Source organism: Silurus meridionalis, chromosome 5 (genome assembly GCF_014805685.1).
Source record: "Silurus meridionalis isolate SWU-2019-XX chromosome 5, ASM1480568v1, whole genome shotgun sequence".
Lineage (NCBI taxonomy): Eukaryota > Metazoa > Chordata > Actinopteri > Siluriformes > Siluridae > Silurus > Silurus meridionalis.
In genome coordinates, this window is record NC_060888.1 from 22416751 (window position 1) to 22442605 (window position 25855).

The 25855-nt window shown below is 38.0% G+C and overlaps 1 protein-coding gene across 1 annotated transcript in view; it reads left to right on the plus strand.

Moving 5' to 3' along the window:
• si:ch211-269c21.2 (carbohydrate sulfotransferase 8) overlaps positions 1-25855 on the plus strand; it is a 47674-nt gene that overhangs the window by 19862 nt on the left and 1957 nt on the right. Inside the window, exons 3-4 of the mRNA XM_046850304.1 lie at positions 24152-24183; positions 25311-25775. Of these exons, the coding sequence (XP_046706260.1) occupies positions 24152-24183; positions 25311-25775 (497 nt within the window). The remainder of the gene's footprint in view (positions 1-24151; positions 24184-25310; positions 25776-25855) is intronic.

Here is a 25855-nt window from a genome sequence, read left to right on the forward strand (position 1 = left end):
TATGGAAAAAATAGAATTATTCCACATATTGAAATCTGCAGTCAGAATTGTAATGTTGCCAGTGATAAAGTTCTCACAGTTTTAATAAAATCTGTATAGGAACATATTGTAGGATTTTGTGAAACTAATCATACAGCTGTAAATATGGTGAAATATAAACTAATGGATAGAAAAATAGCCTTGTCACCTTAAATTCCCTTTAGAGAATGTTTCTGTTTACATGACCCCATTTCAGCATGTGATTAATGACATAAAACAAAATGTAGTCATTTTCCTACAAGGGCCCTTATCATATAATCTACCTGGGAAAGTATGTTATTGCCCAGTCTGTTAAAGATTTACAAATAGATTTTTATTGGGATCATCGCATACATTGTGATAAGTAAAATGATCAAAGACACTGAATAACATTGAGTTTAGACATATAAAACTTCTAAAGGACATATAATAGTTATAAGAGTTTTACACATGATTTTATTCTCTACTCAGAAACTAGGTGTTAATTAGCCATGTTGCTCAGAGCCATGATGGCAGTGCTGCCAGATTGTTTCCCACAGAATTGGGCATATTTTAAGAAAAAGACTCAAAGAAAAGGACCAATTTAAGGCTAAAAAGCTGTTCAGAGGAACTATGTGTTTTAATGTTTGTCAATTAGGCTACTAAAAAGGGATATCCCAGCTGTGCACAGTGATTCAGTCTATTACTAAGCATAGACTGAAAATTGCCTAAGAAAGAGTTAATTATTTCTGTGTAAACTAAAAAAAGAAAGATGTTTGTCCTGCCTAAAGTGACATTGCAACTTGTGCGTATATGCTTTTTTAAACAATCCCTTACCACATTTACTTCCTATCTGGTGTTATAGTCACCTCCACTCTTCTGAGAATCTGTTTGAATAGATTTTAGGGTGTATCTTGTGGAGATCTGTGCCCATTCATCCAAAAGCACATTAGTAAAGTCAGGTATTGATGTAGGGTGAGGAGGCCTGGGGTGCAGTCAGTGTTCCAATTTATCCAATAGAGTTGAAGTCAGAGCTCTGTTGCTGGTGACTCAAGATCTTCCACTCCATCCCATGTAAATTATATCTCCATATGGAGCTTTACTCAGGGGCATTGTCATGCTGGAAGAGATTTGGGTCTCCTAGTTCAAGTGAAAGCAGAATGTAATGCTGCCACATCCAATCCATAGACATCCTATACAATTGCGTGCCTCTAAGTATGCAGTTGCTTGAAAATATGGCAGGAAATGTCAGGTGTCCAAATAGTTTTGTTCATATAGTGTATTTCTACATTAGACTAAATCGATAGATGAAAATAAAAGTCATTTTTAGATCACTACAGAAAGAAAAGATTCATCCCTGCAAAACGTGTGATTACAATTTTCAAAGGATCCCCATGGTGCCTGGTGTAAAGCAGGGGACAGATGTGCCACGCCCCAGAGCTCAGTAATTAACAAAGAGGGAATGATTTATCAGCTCTCCAGGAGGGTCTCACAGTCAGATCCAGCCCCATTACAATGAGATTATCTGACTACAGCGATATCATTTGGTCTCAGCAAAAGTGCTTGTGCAGCCCTGTGCACGAGCTCTCAAATTCTAAATCGAGTTCAGTGTGCGTGTAGCATATTGTACTCAGTTGGAGAACGAGAGCTACATTATCACAAGCTTTTCCAGCAGCTTCCCTTCATAATGTAATTGCAGCCGAGCTCACTTTACACACTGCATAAACCACGGGCAGAACCAATTTTATGTCCATGAAAAGATTCATGCTAGTGATGCAAAAAAAAAAAGTCTGCGTTTGTTTATTTATCTTCATCTAGGTCAGGGTCACTCGGAGTGTCCGGGAACACTGGGTGCAAGGCGGGAACATATGCACGCGCGCACACACACACACACACACACACACACACACACACACACACACACACACACACAATTTAAACAACTACTACTCAGAAAAGTAGTAATATAGAACATAAATAAAAAATAAATAGCACACACACACACACATATAGACCCACACACAATCAAATACCTTGATACACTGTGGCAATTGTGCACAGATAATCCACCTACCTGCATGTTTTTTGAAGGTAAGCACCATGCCACCTAAATAACAAACATATATTTAATAAATACTTTCAATTATATCATATAGATGTTATATTATTAATTAATAATACTTAATACTAGTATTAATAAATGCTATATATCATATACCTATTATGTATAGAGATTATTTGCATGCTAATGTTATTTGTACTGTTTATTTAGTATTTATACAGTTTCATGGATACATTCTCTATGTAACATATACTATAGGTCATTGGTGTTTAAACAGCTGGCCATTAGATCCATATGTGGTTCTTCCCCGTAATGTTACTACAAGGTCAGAAACACCTATTTGTATACATTGTTTTTATATGCTGTAGTGATTGAATTTTCCTTCTCTGGAACTATGAGGTCCAGACCTGTTCCAGCATGCCAGTGCCTCACTTTGCACAAAGTGCCCTTGAAGTCCATGAAAAATTTGAGTGTCTTGCACTAAGCCCTGACCTCAACCCCCCTTCAAAAACCTTTGGGATGAATCGGAAGACCGACTGCACCTCAGGCCTCCTCGCTTGTCATCAGTGCCTGACCTCACTAATGTTTTTGCAGCTGAATGAACACATATCAAACACAAATCCCCATATCCATGCTCCAAAATCTAGTTTACAGCCTTCCCAGAAAAGTAGAGGATATTATATCAGGAAAGGGGAACAAAATCTCGATCACTCAAAAAAGCACATATGGGTCTGGTGTCCACACAAAAAATACTATGCATTATTGGACTTGTACAATGATAATACAGGTATTCCGGTTTTAAATTGTAATAAGTTGGGTATATCTGTAAAAAAAATAACATTTTGTTGATTAGCTTGACTGCATCTTAACTTACATTTACATTTACAGCATTTAGCAGACGACCTCATCCAAAGCGATGTACAAAATTGCTTTAAGTCTCTATCAATAAATAAATCAACACTGGTTCACTGGATTACAAACTTAAGATACCATCAGCCTAAACTCTTTTGAGAGGAATTATGACATTTTTTTTAAAGAAAAACAAAACAAACAGGAGAAAAAAGCTAGTTTAAGTGTTTCAGGAAGAGATTTTCACCTGTCATTGGATGATAGGCACAGACTCTGTACGGACGTCTAGGGCAAGTTCATTCCACCACCTCGGTGCCAGAACAGAGAAGAGTCTTCATGTATTACTACCTCACATCGTTGAAAATAATCACTTTTATGTGTTCATCTCCTGCAATCCAAACAGCACAATGTTTAAAACCGTCTCTGATACGCTATCCTAATCAATACATCGATCAGTGTTTAAATTAGATGCCCTGAAGCTGAGTGATGAGCATCGGCCATCAATCGGTGATTGGTTACTCTTTCAAAGACACTTCTCATCCAGTATGATACAAGGTCTAAAGCAGCAGCTGCGTCAAAATTGCTGATGATTTCTGCATATTGACTGTTGCTTAATTAAGCCAAGACAAACCTGCAAAGCATTTCTGCCTCCAGTTACCCTGAAGTGTGAAGCTGTAGATTACATTTCCCTCCCTAGGGTTCCAAACCCAGAGGAAAAAGCCAAAGTGTTTGGAAAAAAAACTATTCTATTGAAGTCAACACTCTTCTGCTCAGTGTAGAGGGAAGATGAGTTAAAAGTGGAGTGTAACAAGGTCACACAGCGGCTGGGTTATGACATTGCGAGATCAATGTGAATGCAAAATTTGAGGTTATGATCTAGTTTTACACTTTATTTGAATGGCACGATTACAGAGGAACAAAATAAAGAAAGGTTTTGAGGTTTATGATGAGGGCAGGGCTTACATTTTTACAAAGGCACAGTTCTGTTGACTGTTTGATTCTGGTTGTCAGAAGGTGTTGCTTTTATTGAAGCAGTGGTGTTTATTTTCTGTAAAAGCAGCCCTCTGACAGTTCTGCTCCCAAATGCGCTTATTTTAGTGCATTATCTTTTTTTGTAGTAAACAGATTTTTTGCTGTTGTTATATAACATAGAAGAGAATCAGAACCATTATAATCATTGGTATAGTGAAGCTAAAGAAATATTTATTTAACATTAATCTGTTAGCACTGTGTCTTCAGGACAGGGGACTTTGCTTCAGGACTTCAGGAAAGAGAAACCACGGGAAAGACCTTTAATGTTAATTAATAAGAATACAAAATTTTGTAGGTTTTTTTAATACAAAAAGTGTTGTTGGAAACTAATTTCCTTTGGTGTGGGATCAGTGTCTAACATTTTTGCGGCAGGCTGCATAATACCCCCCATTGTTGATTATACAATCTACATTTCTTATTCCTATTATATATATATATAACATATATACATATATACAATTTTTATGTGGTTTTAAAAGATGGTATCAATAAGTTTCGAGTCTATAATAGACTCATGTGTCAGTGTGCCAAAATACATCATCCTGTGTACTTCGGGAGCTGTGCAACTGGTGCTAATCTGACCACGTGCGTTACCATATCTGATATGCTGACCACGTGTGCAATCGTCCACTCTCCTCGCCGGAAATACCATGATATCACTTCAGCATCCACCCTACTCATCAGATTTCGCTCCTGCTGACGAAGATGAAGATCCAGCTCAAAGGTCGCCGTTTTAACACCATTGCTGAGATCAAGCGTGAATAGCAGAAGGTGCTTGACATGCTTTAAAAAGAAGACAGGAACGCTGGGAGCACTGTATTGCTGTGCAAGAGGACCAGTTTTGCAGGTTATAATATGTAAACATAGATAAATAAAATACTTTCTTGTTACAGAGCTAGTGTTATGAGAGCTAGTAAACTTTTAAAACCACCTTATTTATATAGGATGTTCTAAGATGTGCTAGTTAGGTTTTTATTTAGCAAGGGTTTGCTTTTTTGCCAAAGTCTTAAATCTTGAAATGATAGACTGTGCGATTTTGTCCTGCAGAAGTGTGTAGGTGGTCTCTGTATGCACTTATATTGTATACAGTGTATATATACTGTATATGACAGGAGGATTTTGGAGGATTTGTAAAGAAAAAGCACAGTCCTGTTTGGAATTAAGGCTACTGCAATAGAGGGATTTGTGAACCCACACAACAGTGGGTGGGGAGCTTTTAAACTAATCCAAGGCCAAGGCAGCAGCTGTCTGTTAATAAAACAAATGGCTTGACCACTTTGGGTCACCAGTCCCCCCCCCACCTTTATTGTACTAAATGTTTCCTAGTAATGTCATTTAATGTTGCAGAGCATGCAATTTGTCGTTTTTTAATATTAAGTGTAACCTAATTTAAATCATGCTTTAGTAAAAACCTCATATTCCACCGCCAGATAATATATTTATGACTTTGAGGGTGTTACCTTGATGTGTCATTGCTTTTCTTTTTCTTTTTTATTTATTTAGAAGGGCAATGAGAGACCCTGTCTCTTTGCATAATATGGGACCAAAAATGCTTGCATCAGGAACAATTCAAGGTTATCGCATTCCCTCTAGACGTATTGCTATGTCTTTGTGTCCAGCGTTTTCCGAAGCACATGCCGTAATTGATTCCTATTCAAGGCCACCTCCTGCCCACCCACTGCTGCCCAAAGCAGAGGTCTTGCAAACTGCACAGACTCTGACACAATGAGGCCAGTGGCTAATCTCCATACACCACACACTCCTTTTTTAGTGTGAGAAAGGACAGCAAGGATGTTTCTTAGACCAGATTTTCTCACACTCTTACCTCACTAAATCTTACACAGAGAAACCAATGTAACTGTAATAAAATTAATTTAACAGATCCTGTCCAAATTTCAGTTAATTATTCAGATATTAGGCTCATTATTTAAAATATGAATGAATAGATATCATCTATTTATTAGAGATTAGAGTCTATAGAGGTTTATTCAACAATCTAAGCTGAATTCATTTGTAGCTCTACCTGTTCTTTAGTCGTTGAAGGTTGGAATAAAAACTATGCAAGATAGATAGATAGATAGATAGATAGATAGATAGATAGATAGATAGATAGATAGATAGATAGATAGATAGATAGATAGATAGATAGATAGATAGATAGATAGATAGATAGATAGATAGATAGATAGATAGATATCATCTTCAGAGTTGCTGTTTCTTTATCACAAAGCTATTCAGTAATTGAATGCCAAAAAAACCCTGATTAAATTATGATCATTTTTCTCTTCCTATAAATCTTCCAAATGAAATCTTCCGAATTAAGTTCTATCAGTTCCATAAAGCTGATGGATAAAACGGAATCTTTCGAAAGCTTCCTCTGAATTCAGGCTGCAGCGTGTTGTGCTGAAAGCCTCTTTTTTTTATTTCATCTTCAGCATTCCGGACCATCAGCACACAAGACAGCACGCTTCAACATACAGCTCACACAGTTCAACCTCAGTTCAGCATTCATTGTTGTCTCCAAAAGTCTCCAAGAAAAATCCTACTTTCACTTTTTAAGATGAACATAAAAATTACATTGCATATGAAAATGCTGCAGTCTGAACCTGCACATTTTCCGTGCATTTCAGCAACTGCTGCTACAGTGTTTCCAGTTAAACAATTCATTTATCACACATTTATCATATGCCTTATCCAATTTAAGTAAATGTCACTTAAATGCCATGTGTTATGTTCCAGAGGGATGAGTGAATTCAGAGGAAGGATTTTGCTGCCTAAAATGTTCCTAATTTATATAAATTTGGGCTGTTTTGAAGAATGATGGTGCATTATAATGTTATGTCCTACATCCATCCATTAGATGCTCATTCTTTATTTGTCATTCTAGCCATCCAATCGTTTTTGCTGGCTATAATATGTTTGCCTTCCTTGGTAAAAGACTTGACACATTGGCTTAACCATGTTAATGAGGAACTCTTCTTCTTCTTCTTCTTCTCCTTCTTCTTCTTCTTCTTCTTTTTCTTTCGGCTGCTCCCATTAGGGGTCACCACAGCCGGTCATCTGTCTGCATACTGAGGCACTTCTACAAGTACAAATATTATTGCATTTGATGCATGTGGTGCCAATAAAGGAATTTCAAGTTGTTTTCAGAAACCAATGCTTCTCAGAAATGCTTTTAAATACGGAATGCTGGCATTTCTGTGTTTTGTGTTGGTTCAAATCTGATTCAACCCTAATTTTGTGTCTTTGGCCCAAACAACACCAGGTTTTATACCGTTTATACCTTTTTAATCTGTGGTACATATTCAGGTGATAACTGTGATTTTCTGTCACTGTATTTCTGGCTAAATCATATTTAGACATGTCCAGGAACTGTATATATTATTGTCCAAAAAGAGAACAAACCCAAAGTATAAATTTCACTCTATCCTGCACTAGGCAAACAGACTAATAGGTGAGAAAGCATTAACAGGCTCTGTTCCTGATGTCCTGATTCAAAGTAGCTTTAAATTTAACTGCAGACAGAATCAATAAATAAGACCTGGAATAGACCAGTCTTGGTTTAATTCATTCCTTGGACTTGATGGAACCTGAGCAAAACCTCAGACATCTTTTAATGTGGAAAGATTTGATAGTCTGTAAACATTAAATTCATTGATGTGTTGTGGTAAATATTGTTGTCTACCTTTTTATGCTTAAGACCTGCTGTGTGTGCATGCATGCATGTGTGGGTGTGTAGTGTATGAGTTAAGAGGTCCATCTCACTATGAGTTTTTGAGCCGAGGCTGTTTACAGATTCCTCGCAGACACTGCTGTGATATACTGCGGCGAGTCATCACTGGGTGAAATTGATAAATGGATATGGGTGGGTGGCCATAATGGCAATGGTAAGAAATTGGATACTTGGCATTTCTGGATTTAATTTACTGTAGGGCTTGCATTCAAGGAGCATTGCACCACAGCCCACTTTCTCATGACAAGCACCTAATTATTTTAACCCATCCAAGTGCAGACCTCTTGGCACATGCAGTCTCTCTGTGCTGGAGCCGGCCAGCTGGAATAGATGGATTTTTCCCCTGTAATATGTTACATGTCTCAATACATATTTTCAGTTGCATTTACTGGGTAAATATTTTTTTTCACAAATCTGAGTTCCTAATCTGCATTTGTTTATTATTTATTCATTGTATTAATCGGAGCTCTGGAAAAAAAAAAAAAAACATACACAAACCAGGCATAATATTAGGACATTATGGCAGGTACAGTGAACAACACTGATTATCTCTTCATCATGGCACCTGTTAGTGGGTGGATTTATTAGGCAGCAAGTGAACATTTTGTCCTCAAAGTTGACATGTTAGAAGCAGGAAAAATGTGCAAGGATTTGAGCGAGTTTGACAAATTGTGGTTGCTAGACGACTGGGTCAGAGCATCTCCAAAACTGCAGCTGTCCAAGGAAGGAACAGAGGTGAACTGGCGACAGGGTTATGGCTCACATGGCCAAAGCTCGCTAATGCACATGGGGAGTAAAGGCTGGCCCGTGTGGTCTGATCCAACAGACGAGCTCCTGTAGCTCAGATTGCTAAAGAAGTTACTGCTGTTAATGCTCGATGGGTCAGAACTGTTTTACACATAATGTTATGCCTGATCAGTATATTTACTCTATTACACCTATTTCAGGTACTAATTAATAAGTATATTTGACCCATTCATTGTTTAATCTTTTAAATATGCATTTAAATATTGAAGTTACAAAAAGTAAGTGCAACCCTGTGCCAGCAAAATCACCCGAGACTGTTTATGACTTAAGAGGAGAGACAGAGGATGGCATGGTGGGACAGAGAACAAAGCTGAAAAAAATATTATACACCCGTGTAAACGATAGCTTAACATCTTCTGCAAACAGTATTCTCTATGTTTCCCAGTAACTATCCTCATTTCTCTTTTCTTTTGAGATGTTAGCACTGCCACAATCTTCTACAAGCCAGCTCAGTTAATTACAGGATATATAGCAAAATATTCCATTCGTCTGAAATCTGATATCATGCTAAATAAATCGAACAATTGCTACGTCACCCATCCAGAATAATTTGTCTTATTGAACGACTTTGTAAAATGGTATTTCTCCCAGTGATCCAAATCTGTGTCATATATCAGCCCTGCTATGGTTATATGGCGGTAATGAGCTTGTGAGTCATAATGAGTCATCCTCTCGTTCTTATATTTATTAGGGCTTATTTATATACAGTGGAACCCGCTTATCTCGACCTCGGTTACCTCGACAACCCTATTAAGTCGACGTTTTTGAAGTGGAACCGCCAAATTCTCGCTTTGTCTTAGCATTTTTTATCGGTTATGTCGATTCTTTTATGTCGCCGAACCCTGATATCTCGAGCACAAGGGGGGAAAAATTTGCCATTTAACGTCAGTTATCTCGGTGCAGCCGCAGAAGAACTCGCGAAAGGGGCGGAAAAATCAAGGCTTACAGCTGCTACAGGTGTTGTATTGTATACTGGTGAATCTCTGCTGTTAGTTACTGCACATATGCCTTTTGTTGTTAAATATTATGCGATGAACGGGAGGCGAAAGTGGAAGCGCGGCGCTGAACAGCACACGGGAGAACGTGGGATGAGTAGCAAAAGCATAGAATGGACAATTTGGGAAGAAAAGCGCAGCCGTTGAGAGAGTGCCGGTGGGAAGACACGTACCGGGATACGCATGCGCGATAACAACGACCGCCGTGAACCAACATATACCAACAATAACGAACAGTGAGAGTGTGGAAGTTTAAATAGGAGCTGGTGATGATGCTAAACGAGCACCATATGTGCGCGATTGAAGCCGGGAGCTTCAGAGAAAGCGGCCGAGAAAGCACCTGACACGCTGAAGGGGGCCGAAGGGGGCGTGGCAGGTGGATTCCCCGGTTATGTCGATGTCCTAGGGGGTTGCCAAAAAGCATCGAGATAACCGATGATCGAGATAAACGAAAATCAAAATGGCGGCAGTATATTAACGTGCTTGAAATTTCTTTATGTATATGATGTGCGTTAATAAATGAGAATGTGCATGCACATGTTTTTGAAGGGTTTTTTTACACAACAGCGTTGTCGCGATTTGTTTGATGAAGGCATGCTATAAAAATACATACAGTACATGTTTGTTAACTGTCAGTTCCACTGTATCTTGACCCAGAGAAAGCCGATATGAGTGGATATTAAAGTAGGCTTTGGATGAGACGCAGAAGAATCCAGTGAGCTAAAGCATGAATCTAAATCCACAGCTAATTCAGCTCATAAGACTCATATTGATTATTTGATAAGGTATAGAGTAAGGGGGGGACACACCCACCAAAAATGAGTATTGTATTGTCCCTTCAGACGAGAGCTCTCATTTGTCTTTTTAGTGTAGTAAAGGTCCTGAATAGTTCTTATGAATACAATTTCTAAGAGGTCTCATGTGCAAAAAATCCAATTGGAATTCAATTTTAAACCAAAGAAATACTAATTGTTTATCACCAGAGTGTATGTTTGTGTGTTTGTGTGTAGTGTGAATACAGACACCACAACAAAAAAAATAAATTTTTGCTAGTGCAACAGCGAAACGTGGAAGGAAAACTGAGATTTAGATTTTTATATACAAAAGGCGTCTCTGATTTACATTACGACACAATAACGCTTTCCTTTTCTTCATTTTTGCAATAAATATATTTTACATTAGAAACTGTTCTGTACATTAGAGTGATACCACATGCAATTATAGTTTGGATTTGCGGAAATTTGTTAACTATATAACTGGTGTGAGGATGGGGCAGTGAGATTCTTACCCCAATGGGGTTATTATTGTTCCTACTTAGAGATTTTTTTTTAAATGTAAGTCACTGTATTTAAAATTTAGCTCTAAAAATATACTTGCAGCCAAAAGTCATATGGTTAAAACATGAGCATGTACACTTTGAGCAGGTATCACATTTCTGTGCCTGATTTCCCTCTTAAAATTAGGTCCCAGCTAATGACATTAATTTATCAGTTCATGCTGATGAGCTAAAGGGACCTTTCTTCTGAAAAATGTACGATCCCTGAAACAGCGTTACTCCAAATGCCACAATGTGCAACATCCTCTATCAAAATGAAATAAGTCATGCTGCATTCATTAAAATTCGACTTTTAGGAGATTGGAGTATAAGCCAGGAGCCTATTTATGATTCCTCTTGATACCTTCACAGTTAGTTAAACATAACAGCAGTCCAATCCACTATACATAACTGTAACTTGGTTTAACTGTACATTCTTGAGAAATATACACCATACAATACAGTTTTCTGTTCTTATTCATTTCCACTTCCTTGAGAAAGCTGTTTTACACCAATGCACAAGAGTGGCACTGCTTTCAATTTCTTCTCCTCTCTGTATATGATGATGGTGTTCTTGAAACCTTCATACAGCTCATTCTTTTTGGGTCAGTGTGTGCTATTCCAGTAGAGTGCCCACAAATGAAATAACTGGAGACCCATAAAGAGTCCAGTTAAAAGAACAATCTCAGGGCTCCTACACCGAAGTACAGTTCCTTAGTGAGTGTTTGTAAAAATTGGAGAACTGGATGTAATTCAATCATTGCTTGAGCCATTTTCATGAGAAGGACATGGAGGTGTTGGGCTTCTTGTGGTGTAAGGTGTTCAAAAACACAGCTTTATAGTGTTTTAATGTTATAGGATTTTTTTTTTAGATTCTGCTTGAGATTCCTTGTTCTTGCTCATGGCCTGGTGGAAATCTTCTGCATTTATTTCTCATTCTCTTTGACTCAGCCTGAGGAAACCTAACTGTTCCTTACTAGCAAAATATCAGTCGCTTTACCAGCATGTGCAAATCTATTCAGTTTATTCATCTCATTAAAAAGATAAAAGTGCTGTTATCAAAAGTTTCAAGTCCAGACTGCGAAAGAGTTGAGTGCAAGCTAAAGACTTTCAATGTCAAAGCAATGATGTAGAATACAGAGAAGCTTGGCAAAGCAGCAGGGCAGAGTGCTCTATTACCCTAGGAAACGGCTCGAGATCAATACAGCTAGATCGGCACACGTTTCTGTTCCACTTGTAAACACTGGAAAACGCAAAAAATAATCCTCTCTTCCATGCAGCACAGCACTCGCACAATCTAGTTTGTGGACTGACCTGGATTTTCATTTAGAGAGTAATCCATTTTCATTACATCTAAAGATGAAGCTACGCAAACAGAAGGTAGAACGCAGCAGCCTCATCATCCTTCAGGAAGAAGGTCATGTCAAGCATCCGGGAAACAATATCAGCGCTTATTACTGCAGTTAAAAGAAGTGATGGCTTTTAGATTGTTTGTTCAGCCTTAATATTAGCCAGTGCACATCATTCCCTCTGAGGATCTATGACAAGATGCAGGTGATCTTTTACCTTCACTCCACAATAATATTAAAAGGGAATCTCTACATACATTTTCTTCCCAAGATCACATTTCACATTTGGTGCATTTATAGACAGAGAGATACACCTGGCTGTAATACGTGACAGTGCAAACAGCACCGGTGCATGTGATATACAGCATATTTTCACACAATTCACAGCCTCTGGCATGCACTAGCTCACTCGCGCTGAATCTCTTCATCTCACCCAGTGCATGAGAATCAGGCCGAGCTCTCAGTGGTGTCCCACGAGGAAAGCAGCTTCCAGCTGCTTGTGACTCAGCAATGAATCATGCATACAGTTCTGTACTGCATGCGTGGTGTGATAAGAGACAGGTGAGCACAAGAACTAGCCAGGTAGAGATCTAGTCAAACTAACTATTGTGTAGAGTCATGGTGTTTTTACATTCTGCATTTTCTTCATGTTTATCAAAAAACTATGAAATATGGACATGAAGAAAATTGCGGTTTAAACTGTGTGATAAAAAGTTTAATCCTACAGACAATTGGATGTAAAGATTTCTATTTTAAAACAAATTGTTTAGTCTCTGTACAAGATATATTATTTATATTGCTAGCAGGGCCAGTTCTAGATATTTAGAGGCCCCATGGCTTTCTATCCTCCACCTTTCAGAATAAATAAAAAGCACTTGAAACAAATATTAAAATTCTATATATTATATATTATAAATTACAAGTTTCTGTTAATTCATACAAACCTGTTATCAGTACTTTTATATATTTAGTTAAATGTGCATGTTAATTATTTTAAGATCAACAAAAAAAAGAAAAAAAGAAAAAAGGAAAGGTCATCTGGACCAGCTCTTCTGCTTTTTTTTTATTTCTTGGTAATGGCCACCTAGCTACGATTAAAGTTTTTGCAAACTTTAACTTTTCGGTATTATTTTGAAATAAGCAGAACACAGAATAAGACTGCATTTATTTGAATAATAATTCATAATAAAAAAATACACGATGACAACTCACATACAGTAGCTGCATCACGAGGTGCGCTTTTTTCCGTGCCTGTTTAGCTTTCCTCTTAGCAACCTTCGCGGGATAAATTTGTTTTGGCATCATCAGGTCAGAATGCAGAAAAGTTGGATTTTGTTCATCACTGTACACAGACTCTTCCCGTATTCAGAGTGTGGGGACCCTCATTTAATTGTGATATTAATTGGTTCCAGTGGACAAAGAGCCAAGTTTTACGCTGCCCATCTTGATTGGTGAACTAGTATATAGAATTGTTATGGTTATAATAGAACATTGCTTGCTCTGCCTATAGCTAGCGCTGGCCCTGATTGCAAGATTAGTTCACATGGCATCAAAACGTGTGCCCTGGCACTGGAATCACATGCAACAGAAATTGCACACTGTTAATTTCCCTTTGTTTGTGACCAAGCTGTGAGATATGAAGCTTAAATAAAGACCATTGCCATTTACATGTCCTTACTGGCTGCCAGGTCAGTGTCATAATTGACTACATCATGGGCTTCTTGTTTGTTTAAATTCTGTAAAATAGAATCAAGTGTTGGATTTTAAAAATAGTTTAACATGGATATTTCAAGGGATTTTAGATTGAGGAAGCATTCAATCCAGAGCATTAACCAGTGCTGGCATTTCCATGTCTAGGTTTATCACCATTGTGTCTTAAATCAGTGTTTAAACTAGTCTAGTGGTAGAATTTATTTTTATAACAAAAATAAAACTCTAAATTTCATTGTAGGCCATACCCTCATTATGCATATGCAGATGCAAATACTTGGAGCACTAAACTTTTAGTGATACACCCTTAGTGTAAGAGGATCTTCTCATCCTACAGTGACATACACTCTCAAGTTTTAATGTCTATTGATATAACTATCAGCAGTGCAGCAACCTGACAAACTGCCATTCTCATCGACTGCCCCAGGGCACAGGAGCAATGCATCTTTTGGGCACGGAGCAAAGCGATGCTGCATCCAACCATCTCACATCTCACTTAGCTAGTGATCAAAGAGTGTTACTACAGCAGTACCAACTCCATCAAAGAAAATGCAGTCGAAGACCCAATGGACTGATTCAAGCTTTTGTGGCTGGATTACATGTTCTAGACAAACTGTGTCTTTTTAATGCACTATAGGAATGGTTTTTAAATGTACCTATATAGTGGCTTTAAGTAGAGGTTGTCCGATTTATCAGCCGACCAATTAATTGCCATCAGCCGACAGGGAAAATGGCAGCGTTAGAACTTTGTATATATAAAGCAAGCAGCATTCAAACCTGCCACGATCATTACTACGGGATTTGTGTAGCTTTTTTCAATCCTGTTTCAAGTTGCAAAGATGAGAACAAGAATGACAACAAGTCTCTCTGCATTTTCTCTTTACTCCATCATTGTTAGCTTTCGTCAATTCTGTTTTTTATTGTCCTCATATGTTCATTCGCTAAGCTAAATAACCAGTAGAAATTTGCTTTCTTATCAGCGAGTTCTGCCGCTGATTTGACAAATAGAATCAGCCGAAAAACAGCTGACAGCTGCCAACAGTGCAGAACATACTGAAAAAGTCAAACTGACTCCCAAAAACACCCGACATTGCCCGACGGCCCCCCTGTCAGCTTGGTGTGTCCCGGGCTTTAAATTTAATCCTTCGTTTTTAATCTAGCTTTATATTTCTCATTGGTTAAATATGGTAGTTCTTTTTGAAAAATAATTAGAATAACATTTAGAGAGATAATGTGAGTAATGTGAGAATTTGAGATTCTTCAACCAGCTGTAGTTAAGGCTACAGGTACCAAAACCTGCTAGCAAGTGCACGGATTGTAGAGTGTTTAATAAATGTTTAACCAATTTTTTCTGTATTACTTCTTATTAATCACTTGTTATTAAAAAAGAGAAAATCGGCCAAACATATCGGCCAAAAAATTGCCATCATATATCAGCATCGGCTAGAGAAAAACCCATATCAGTTGACCTCTAGCATTAAGTTTTTATCCTTCTATCCATCCAGTAACCAGCATAATTCCACTTGTTTAATCAGTTGAATCTTGAAAAGGCCATAAGGCGCTAAGCGACTGCAGAAAAGATTGCAGATCCATGTACTGTATCAGGTTATTGAAGGTATGCTGGCCAATAAAATTTTAAAGAAATTACTTTTGCAGTCTGATGACATGCCTGTCTAGCAAGAAATTCAGAGCAGTCAACAGATTCAGCTTGCAGTGTTTCGTCCTCCATAACAGGTCAAAAGTGGACTTGGCTGTTGAATGATTTTGTTCCTCGGAATGCACACAAGGTCAATTTAATACAGAATTCATCTCCATAACATGGCAAAAGAACCATTTCCCGAGTGCAGATGATAGTTAAAAAGTATAGCAAAAAAACAGGGATGTTTAAGGAAATTGTGGGTTGCATTTGAATGCATTTTGAGAACTCTACTGACCTGCATGTGGGCAACATGTAGAAACTGTTTTTCACTGATTGCTATTCTGTATCGGTCCAGTCTATTTCACCAACTCTCTGCAACAACTTTCTTAAACTTTTTAAACAATTCCTCAACTGGCACAAGCCATAATTTCCTCATTAGCCACCCTTCATGGACTTACTCGCTTGCACACCGTTTGCTCTTCTGCATCTTCCAAGAGATGCCAAGATTAACGTTAGGTTACATGACCTCTTTTGTTGTTCTGTACTCTTTTTTAAAGACAGGTAAGCCTTGAATTTGACCTCTGTTCATTCTGCAGCTGCTTCCCAAAGGAGATGTCTGCGGTTATTTCTGTCAGGGTTATTGCATGTCTCACTGACATTGTAGTGCATGTTGTGTGGGCTCTGACTGTCAGCTACAGGCATCACTAATCGTCTGATCAGAATGCATCTGTGCTAATAAGGTTTGCAATTTTACTTTGGATTTTGCATATTACCCATGATTCATCCTCCAAATACTCATAGAATATGAGACCCGATTCACAGGCTTCACAGTGCTAAAGCCTTTCATCTGTCAGTTTCCACCATTCTTAGCTCATCTGCAGCAGTGAATGTTGGTTTTTTTTGAGAGCTTAAGGATGCCAGTGAGGACCCAGATGTCTTTGCTTTTAATGTCCTCAACAATTCAGACCAGTGGTTTTATATGGAACAATGTAAGTCTGGCAGTGTTGGAGGGCACATGTTAAGACAGATCGCCAGGGATGAACAACCTTACTGGTAACATCAGGCTTTGTCTACAAATAAATTAGACACATTCATTGGTCAGAACACTTCATTTACTACTTACAACCTATGCATTACATATCTGTTAGATTTTTATGATGCTTAAACAAAACTTAATTCTTAGAGAGGTTTTTCATGCGATCTACGATGCTCATGGTGCCGGTTCTGATCAGGAAAGAATCACACAGCACACAGAAAGGAGCAATGTTCTTCTTCGGTTTATTGTAGGCAACAGATAAGTATATATACATATTGGAAAAAAATCCTGACCTAAAACTGTTTCCTGTTTGGATAAGAAAACATACTAGCTGGAGACGTAAGAGCCCAGATAAAGACTCCCTGTATACCTTACGTACTTACATCGTAAATATTCTTTAGACACTGAACAGACAAAGGAATGTGTGTGTTCCAGTGTGAGAACCATCTTAACACTATCAATATTCAAATGAACTTCTCTCATACTTTCTATCCCCATCTGTTCCTAATTTCCTCTCCAGCCAGGTATATCTATTGATGAGTAAGAATGTGCATCAAATCCAATCCTGTCCAATGCATTTAGGTCCAGCCAGCCAGAACGCATAATGCCAACAAGTACCACCACAGTGAAACAGGAACTGTCCCACCGGGTGACTTGCTGGCACTGCACTGTCATACAATTGGATGAATATCTATCACAACAATTAATGAGGCACAGCTTATATTTGTTCTCTGCAAGATAATTGTAGAGTGAAAAGTTTTTATGGTCATAAAGATGAGGCACATGATCTTCATACTGAATGAAAAGAAAGGGTGGATAAAGCTTATACAGCAAAACCCCCTGCAGTTCATGTTTTGGACTGTGGATGATTGCTCCTGCTGATCTCTCCATGTACAGGGTACATGATTTGCTATCATTTCTGTTAATCGTTTTCGAAAATTGTGAATATTATAAGCCTACTCAAGATTTAAAATAAATTTGAAATAATAATAAAATTAAAGGTTTTGCTTTGTGAAATGAATTAAGTACATGTGATTTGTTATTGTGATGTGTTTTTTTGTTTTAATTGTTTAAATTGGGTTTTGCAGTTTTTCATATATAATGCATGTATGATAAAAGGAAGTATTAATACATATATTACATATATGTATATATTCTAGGGATGTGCATCTCACATAGCCAATGATATGGTACTTTACAGATACATATGAAGCAGCTACCGATGCGTCATGATACGATTAACCGCTATTACGATGCAGTGTGGTGCAATTTTCAAATTGATTCAATAAAATGCAAGTCAATGCAATACAATTTAATGGGGAAAAAAATATGATCCTATACAATATGGTAGATAGTTCACTTTTTTTTCTGGTTTTGACAGACAGCAAAAATAATTATTTTCATAAATGTATATGTTCATAAATCATAAATTTGCTAAAGTACTTTCTGACTTCTAACACATGGCCCTTTCACAAACAGACCTTGTAGTGTGTTAGTGTTAGTGTAGTCTTTTCCTGTTCTGTCCCCAGCTCTACCTCTGCCATGTTAATCTGTATTCATTATGACTCTCAGGACACGCCTTGGTGTCTGTATTGTTGTCATACGTCATACTGATGTAGCAGCAATAGTGCTGAGAAAATGTACTGTACAGTTTAGTGAGCAGAAATCTACATTGTGTACAATCGAACAAATTATTGGTCCCTTACTAAATAATAAAAGTATAGTGCATTTACTAATCATTATATATAAATTCATACATTTTTTTACTGATGCAAATTTGTTAAAAACGATGCAACATGATACAAATGCCAACTTGTATCCGATGCACACTTTTTTAAATCAATGCATCACATCGTCAACTTTTATGCCGATGCACCAATCAGTGAGTCTTACCATCCCTAGTATATAAAGCTCAGCAAGGTATTTGAATGACTTTGTTCACTTAGTATTTCTTTGTGTTGATACCCAGGGCTGATGAACTCTCTTGAAAGTTTGTTTAGCCTTGGTCTTTGTCTTTTTTGAGAAATGTTTAGTAGTAGACTGAAAACACCAAGTCCTGTCTGTGTACAGGTTTGTGTGTACATAATGGCACAACAGGACAGACATTCACATAGAGCATGAGTCAAGGAACAGGCATTTGCTGCTCATTGAACATATTGTAGTCATAGTCTCTGTGCTTTAAAACAGATGGTTACTAATGGCTATCATTGGATCTTTACTGATTTATCAAATTAACATGCTTCATCTGAATCATCATGATCATGTTTGCTTTTCTTTTTTCATAATTATTTTGCTGTGCGGTGCCACCATATGAGCACCAACTCTGCACTTTGGATTGTTTAAAAACTTAGAAGTATGCTAATCAAGTTAATGAAGAGTTGGGCAGCATGCAGGCTCATCGTGAGTATGGAAGGGGGTGGGCATAGGGGGCACACTGATGAGGAAACACACACTTTCTGACTTTCAGCACAGCAGTACACAACAGACGGCAGCAGCATCAGGGGGTCTACTAACACAACAGGGGTAAACAAGTGAAGTGCCTGACAATAAATGAGGAGACAGACTCTAAATAAAAGACCAGACTGCCGCAGACATTCACACTCCCAAAGTGTACATAAAATAATTATTTATTTATTTATTTTTAAATTAAGGGTGATGGAAGCTGGGTTTTTTCCCCAATATTTTGAATTATGTTTGGTGACAAAACAAAGAGCACAGATGCAGCCTATTTCTATCTGTCCATCTTTGCATTCCTCTATTTATCCATCCGCCCTGTTCCCCCAATCCAATCAGATGTTTAGTGACACAGACACAAAACCTTTTGTCACTATACATTTGCTTTGCTTTTTACTGTTGACTTCGGTGTCTAGAGCTGTTTACTGTTCTTCCATCTTCTGTCTACTGGATATAAATATTGATGTATAGCATGGCTGAGATCAGATAAAGTCAGAGAGAAAGCAGGGACACAGGAAGTCGTTTGATGGACGCGCCACATAAATGGATTAACTTCAGGAGTATCTGGCGAGAGAACGGATACAGTTCATAGCTGTAGTGTGCAACTTTATAGCTGTACTCCGCAGCTTATAGCTGAAAGTCCTTAGTATGATGAGCTAATTATAGTATCTGTTCTATCCCAATAATTTTACATTTATGGCATTTGAGCAGACGCCCTTATCCAGGGCTACTTACATTTATCAATTCAACTGAGCTATGGGGTTTAGGGCATTGCTCAGGGGTCCAGGAGTGGCAGCTTGGTGTGGCTGGAATTTGAACTCACAACATTTTGGATCCAAAGTCCAATGCCTTAACCACTAAGCAACCACCTCTCCTACTGCCAACTTGCTCTGGTGGTGAAGCATCACATTTTCTCCTATGGCAGGAAGGAAGAAATTCTTTTGGCTGTGGGTCAATGTAAATACATTGGCTGTTTCCGAATCATCCATAATTCCTGATGCTGGAAAGATTCGTTCAAACTGAATAATTTGCTTAGTGGAAAAATGTTCGGATCGTATGTAATGCAGTAGTGCATCAGGTGAGAGTGGATGGGTGATTAGACAATAGTGTGCACCACAAAGAAATATATAGAAATAAACTAAAAAGGGATACAGTTATTAATTTTTTCATTAATATTCTCAAGGTTTATTTATTTATTTCTCTAAAGCTCTAAAGGTAATTTTAGCTAATGCTTTGTTTTGACATTGTCTATTGTTAAATTCTCCTTACTAATCAAATTGAAATCGAATTAAATACAGTATAAACACATGTGAACTGATCAGACGTTATGTTTTCTGTTGTCAAAATGGATAGAAAGTAGAGTCTTTATTTTTTCAGTTGTCAGACGAATGGAGTTAAATGTTGGTTGTCATTATGTTAATGACCACTAAGGAAATATAAAAATACAACTGACACGCAAGTTGCTTTTTCTAGGTGCCTGGGATTGTGATTAGTCCATTACTGCAGACCTCATAGTATATGGACAAAGGTATTGGGACACCTGACCTTTTCTGCCATATGTGGTTCTTCTCCAAACCGTTATCACAAAGCTGGAAGCATACAATTGTGCAGAATGTCTTTGGATGCGGTAAAATAAAATTTTGCGTTCACTTAAAGTTGGAAACCCAAACCTTTTCCAGCGTGGCAATGCCCCTTTGTACAAAGCGAGCGCCATGAAATTATGGTTTACATGGTTTGGAGAAGAAGACTTTGAGTGACCTGCTGTTGAGATCCGATCTCATCCGTACTGAACACCTTTGGGATGACTTGGAACACTGACTGCACCCCAGGCCTCCTCACCTCACCTACATCAGTACCTGACTTTACTAACACCCATGTGGCTGATAAACACAAATGTCCACAAGAACATTACAAAATCTAGTGGAACATCTTCCTGGGAAGAGTGAAGGGAATTGTGAGAGCAAATTGGGCTGAATGTGGAATACGATGCTTAAAATGCACATACAATACAAATGATCAGGGGTCTGCAAACCTTTAGCAATATAATGTACAAACACCAAGATATTTAGTGCATTGGATTAAATCCAAAGATTTTTGTGAGACAAGGAAGAAGAACAAGCTTCTGGTCTTGCACTTGAAACAAACTGCTAACTAACACAATATAACACCAGAGAACAATCATTACTATAATTGGAACATAGCTACAGTAAGACTGGGGAAAAAAAGTTTAAAAATGGAACTGAAATATACTTTGCTCCTTTATGGGAATTGTTTTTAGTATTTTGAATGTTACTTTAGGTTTGCATTATATTTCTAAGATATATAAACATTTTAGTTTATTTTTAATATACAACTGCTGGTACAATGAATTTTTAGCATTTCCTACAGCCTCCTTTTTTTAGAGTTATTTGACGGACAGACACACACAGACACACACACACACACACACACACACACACACACACACCATGGAGCAACACATTCTGAAACACATTCTTGGATTCATGAACATGGATATCAGCCCCCATACTGACACACACCACCAAGTCTGAGACACTGAAACTGGTAGTCGGCGCTAAGATTAGGCTCAGGCTTCGCAGGAGCCGTCACAGTATGGTGTGTGTGAAATAATCCATGATACCATCTGCTTTGCTTTACTAATTATGAGTGCAATTAGCCACTTATACCACATATGACCTTATATTGGTTTAACATTTCGTGGTCCATTTCATCTTGATTGTGCGCATGAACTGGATAATGATCAGTCTAACGTTATTACTCGGTAAATGAAGTCTGCTTCTTTTCAGTGAGTGCTTCATTCTTCCCATGTACATTTTTTTTTGTCATGACTATGCCTGTGTGTTTGCCCTACTTTGTCTTACACACACCTCTCAGCTTAGGCACTGATCAATGATAACGGCTACAATTAGCTAAAGTGTTTTTTTAGCAGCACGTAGCATAATGTGTGGTGCATTCTTGTCCATTGGTACCTGTATAATGTAAATATTACAAGTGCACATGCACTGACTGTCCTAGTGCTAGTTATTTCAATCTTCAGCTGCCTTTCAGATTCTTGTTCTTGGACAACCTGAGTGGAACTTGATGTGTTCTTTTGCTCTTGTAGCCTTGATCTCTTGCTCTTGATCTTTCTCACAGTTCACCATGTAGTGCGTTCTAAGATGCTTTCTCGCTCAACAAAGTTGTAAATTGTGATCAGAGCTTGATATGAGCTTTACATGGTCACATCACACCACCCCCTTTTTTTTTCTCATAACATCATGACTCAATGTTTGTTCGTTCTTGTGTAGCATAACTTAAAGACATATTGTATATTATTCTTTCAGCTTCACTCCCAGTGAAAATAGGGCAGAGCCCGTTAACATGGCACGGCTTCTTCCACACAAAACTCTTCAGATATCCTGAAGGCTATAAGGAGTGTTGAATCAGAGCGCTGTGTGCATTGCTCCATCTTTGCCAGCACCTACTGTGCTGACGTGCTGCTCTCCAACTCCGAGTCGTGTCGTTTATTCTGCCTGTCTGTGCCATGACTCTGATCTAATAGACCTGAGAGATGTGCCAGGTCCTGTAGTGAGGAGAGCTCGCTGACGACATTTAGCCGTTTAACACAGATCATCTGTACTTTTCCACTCTGCTGCCATTTTGCTTCACTTATCTCACGTCGCATGTGCGTGGCAGAGTTGCGCATCTACAAATAAAAGACGACAGGAGAGGAAGTCTTTTTATTCACCTCAAGGTTTAATGTGCAACTGAAGATGCTTTTCTGCTCACCGTAGTTTGTTAAGAATGATTTATGAGATTTATAAGACAGTATTTGAGTTACCATAACATTCCTTTCAGTTTGACCAATCTGCTTTTACCTCTCTATAATCAACAAGACTACGTTTTCCCTCAAAAGTGCCTCTAATTGGATGTTTTTTGTTTTTCGCACCACTACGTGTAAACTCTAGACAGTTACTGTGCATGAAACACTAATTGAAATACTCGAACCTGCCCAACTACCACCTACATTTTTCATCCATTCCAATGATGATCTGTATCTGTATTATTTTATGATATTGAATAATTGAGCAGTTGTTATAAAAGTGGCTGATTGTGTTGGTCCTTCTTTCTTTTTTTATGCTAATCAAAACAAGTGTCTCTGTTCAAGGTCTGTTGAAACCCAATAGACCAGTGGGATCAGAAGTACCAGAAGGAATTAAAATAAACCGGTTAGATCAGAAGCAGTCAGAAGTAAATCAGATCAGAGGATTGCAAATAAACATTTGGAAAGATGATCTTCCTAATTACATACATACCAGATTTTATTGTTTTTCAGTCATCTATTCAGTATGGTGATTATTACCGCTATAATAGAAGAAAGGTATACATATGAGAGTTGAGAAAGAAGAAAAATGTGTGAGGAGACACAAAGGAGATGTTACTTTTCCAGCCCACTACAGGTCCAGTGTCAAGGCACTCAGACACCTCAGCAAACGTCCTCATGCTTGTCTGAGTGTGACTCACGTCCTGGTCTAATCTTTGCTTTGCGCTCGAGAGACAGGCACCACTGCTAGAGAAGAGCAGCTGGGGAGAAGCCTCAGCTGTCAATAATTTGCAAACTCGGCACTAGTGAGATATCACGTTTTTAGACACACTTGCTGAACAGCAGAGATTATTATTTTTTAAACCCCCAATTGCCTCTAAGTAATAGGTACATTATTCTCATTGGACTTGCTTTATTATTTTTAGTGAATGATACTGACTGGGCTGCTTTTTAGATTTTTTTTTTTTTTTTTTGCTTATAAAAACTTCTTATTCCTCTTGCACACACCTATGTTTTGCATATAGTAACCTTGGTCTTAATGATGTTCCTGACGCTGCTGAGTTGCCATCTGGATGCTGCAGTGAGCAGTGGCATAAACATTAGTGTCGGCTGTGGAAGTCATCCTCCGATCTGCCTCTTTCTTCCCCTTCCCCTTTCCCTTCACTGTATCTCTAGGAGTTGATGCAAAGTAAATGAGTGTGTGAAAGAGAGAATGAAAGAGCAAGCTTTGGTATTTTTATAAGAGCAGCGAGTTCAGATACACACCTCACTGCTTTAATCTGGAATGTTTAAGTCGGTGTGAGAAAATATACTAAACGAAAGCACCGCTCTGTTTCTTTTCCTGTGTAGGTAGAAAGCTAGTATTCCCACAACAGCAACTGGTGAGTAAATTATGTTCACATTTATGTGTGCTAAAATAAAATCTCAGCTACAAATTCCATCATCTCTGGCAAAGATTTTCTGTTTCTTCTAAATCTAATAGCAGACCTGAGAAAAATGACACACGAGTGCCACACAGTGGTTGAACCAATATATTGACACCCAGATGGTAAAATTAATGGAAAAGTAAATGTCAACCTTTATTGATTTATTCAGAATGTTTTGGACACATCTGTACAGTGTCACTACAAATTAATACAAAGTTCTTCTTTGTCCTTATGATATATATTCCTGTGGGCGTGGTCTCCTTCAGGATGACCTTGCCCCCTGGCACAGAATGGTTTTGATAATCATAAAAATGTAAATAATATGCTACAATTAACAGATCTTAACCTCTTTAAACACTGATTATATGAAGTGATATAATATGGAGTGATATGTTAAGACACACCATCATCATCAAAATACCAACTGATGGAGTATCAGTTCCAAAAACTTGTGGTGGCACCTTATAATACACCTTATTAACTATATTTTATATAATATATATATATAATAATAATTTACATTTAAGCAGAAAGGGGGAATTTGCAATTGATAATGTTTTTAATTGTTAGTTGTCCTGAACATTCAGTTATTCATTTTTTTATTCAGTTACATATTTATTTATTTATTTATTCGTTCGTTCGTTCGTTCGTTCGTTCGTTCGTTCATTCGGTGTGCAGGTCTCTATGAAATTAAGGTAATTTAATGCTGAAGTGCAATCACGCTAGCCTGTCCCAAAATCACATCATGAGTAATTTATAAATAATGATAATTGGGCAAACAAAAATTATAGATAGATAGATAGATAGATAGATAGATAGATAGATAGATAGATAGATAGATAGATAGATAGATAGATAGATAGATAGATAGATAGATTTATAATAGAATAACAAATGTTAGACTCAAAATTCTAAATTGTCATATATCTATTACAATGGCTTATTTGATGACTTTGTTTGTCCATTCCATCCCCTGAAATTGAGGTAATTATGATAAATTGTCATGACAAAAATATCACTCAGTCACTGCTCTATTACTCATAGATACTTATCTATAATTAAATCTTAATTTTTCTTTGCAGGACCAATGCCCCTATTGTCTACACAATAATACATACATCTCCAGTTTGAAAAATGGCCAGAAGCGCAGTCGTGTTCGTCCAGTAAAGCTCGGGCATCAGCGCTCTCCTGTCATTCGCCCAAAAGGCATAGCACCTCAAATCACCAAGAACTATCGCAAGCTCCTTCTAAAGAGCTCCTCCCTGCTACCCCAGCTTAACAGCACTCCTACTGGCCAGGATTCCAATCACATCCACAGGTTGACCCAAATACAGCGGTCCCGCCGCAAGCTGATGAGAGATGTGTGTGCCAAATACAGAAGCCTCACGAGGACCATAAGCCGCAGGCAGGTGTCCCGCATCTATGTAGAGGACACACACAAGCTCCTGTACTGCGAGGTGCCCAAAGCAGGCTGCTCCAACTGGAAGCGTGTGCTGATGGTGCTGCAGGGCCAGGCATCCACCACAAAGGAGCTCCGGCATGAACAGGTGTATAATAGAACAACCTTAAGGAACTTTCTAGTTCAGTTATTATGAATGTAAAATTCTATTTGAGTATTAAACACAAA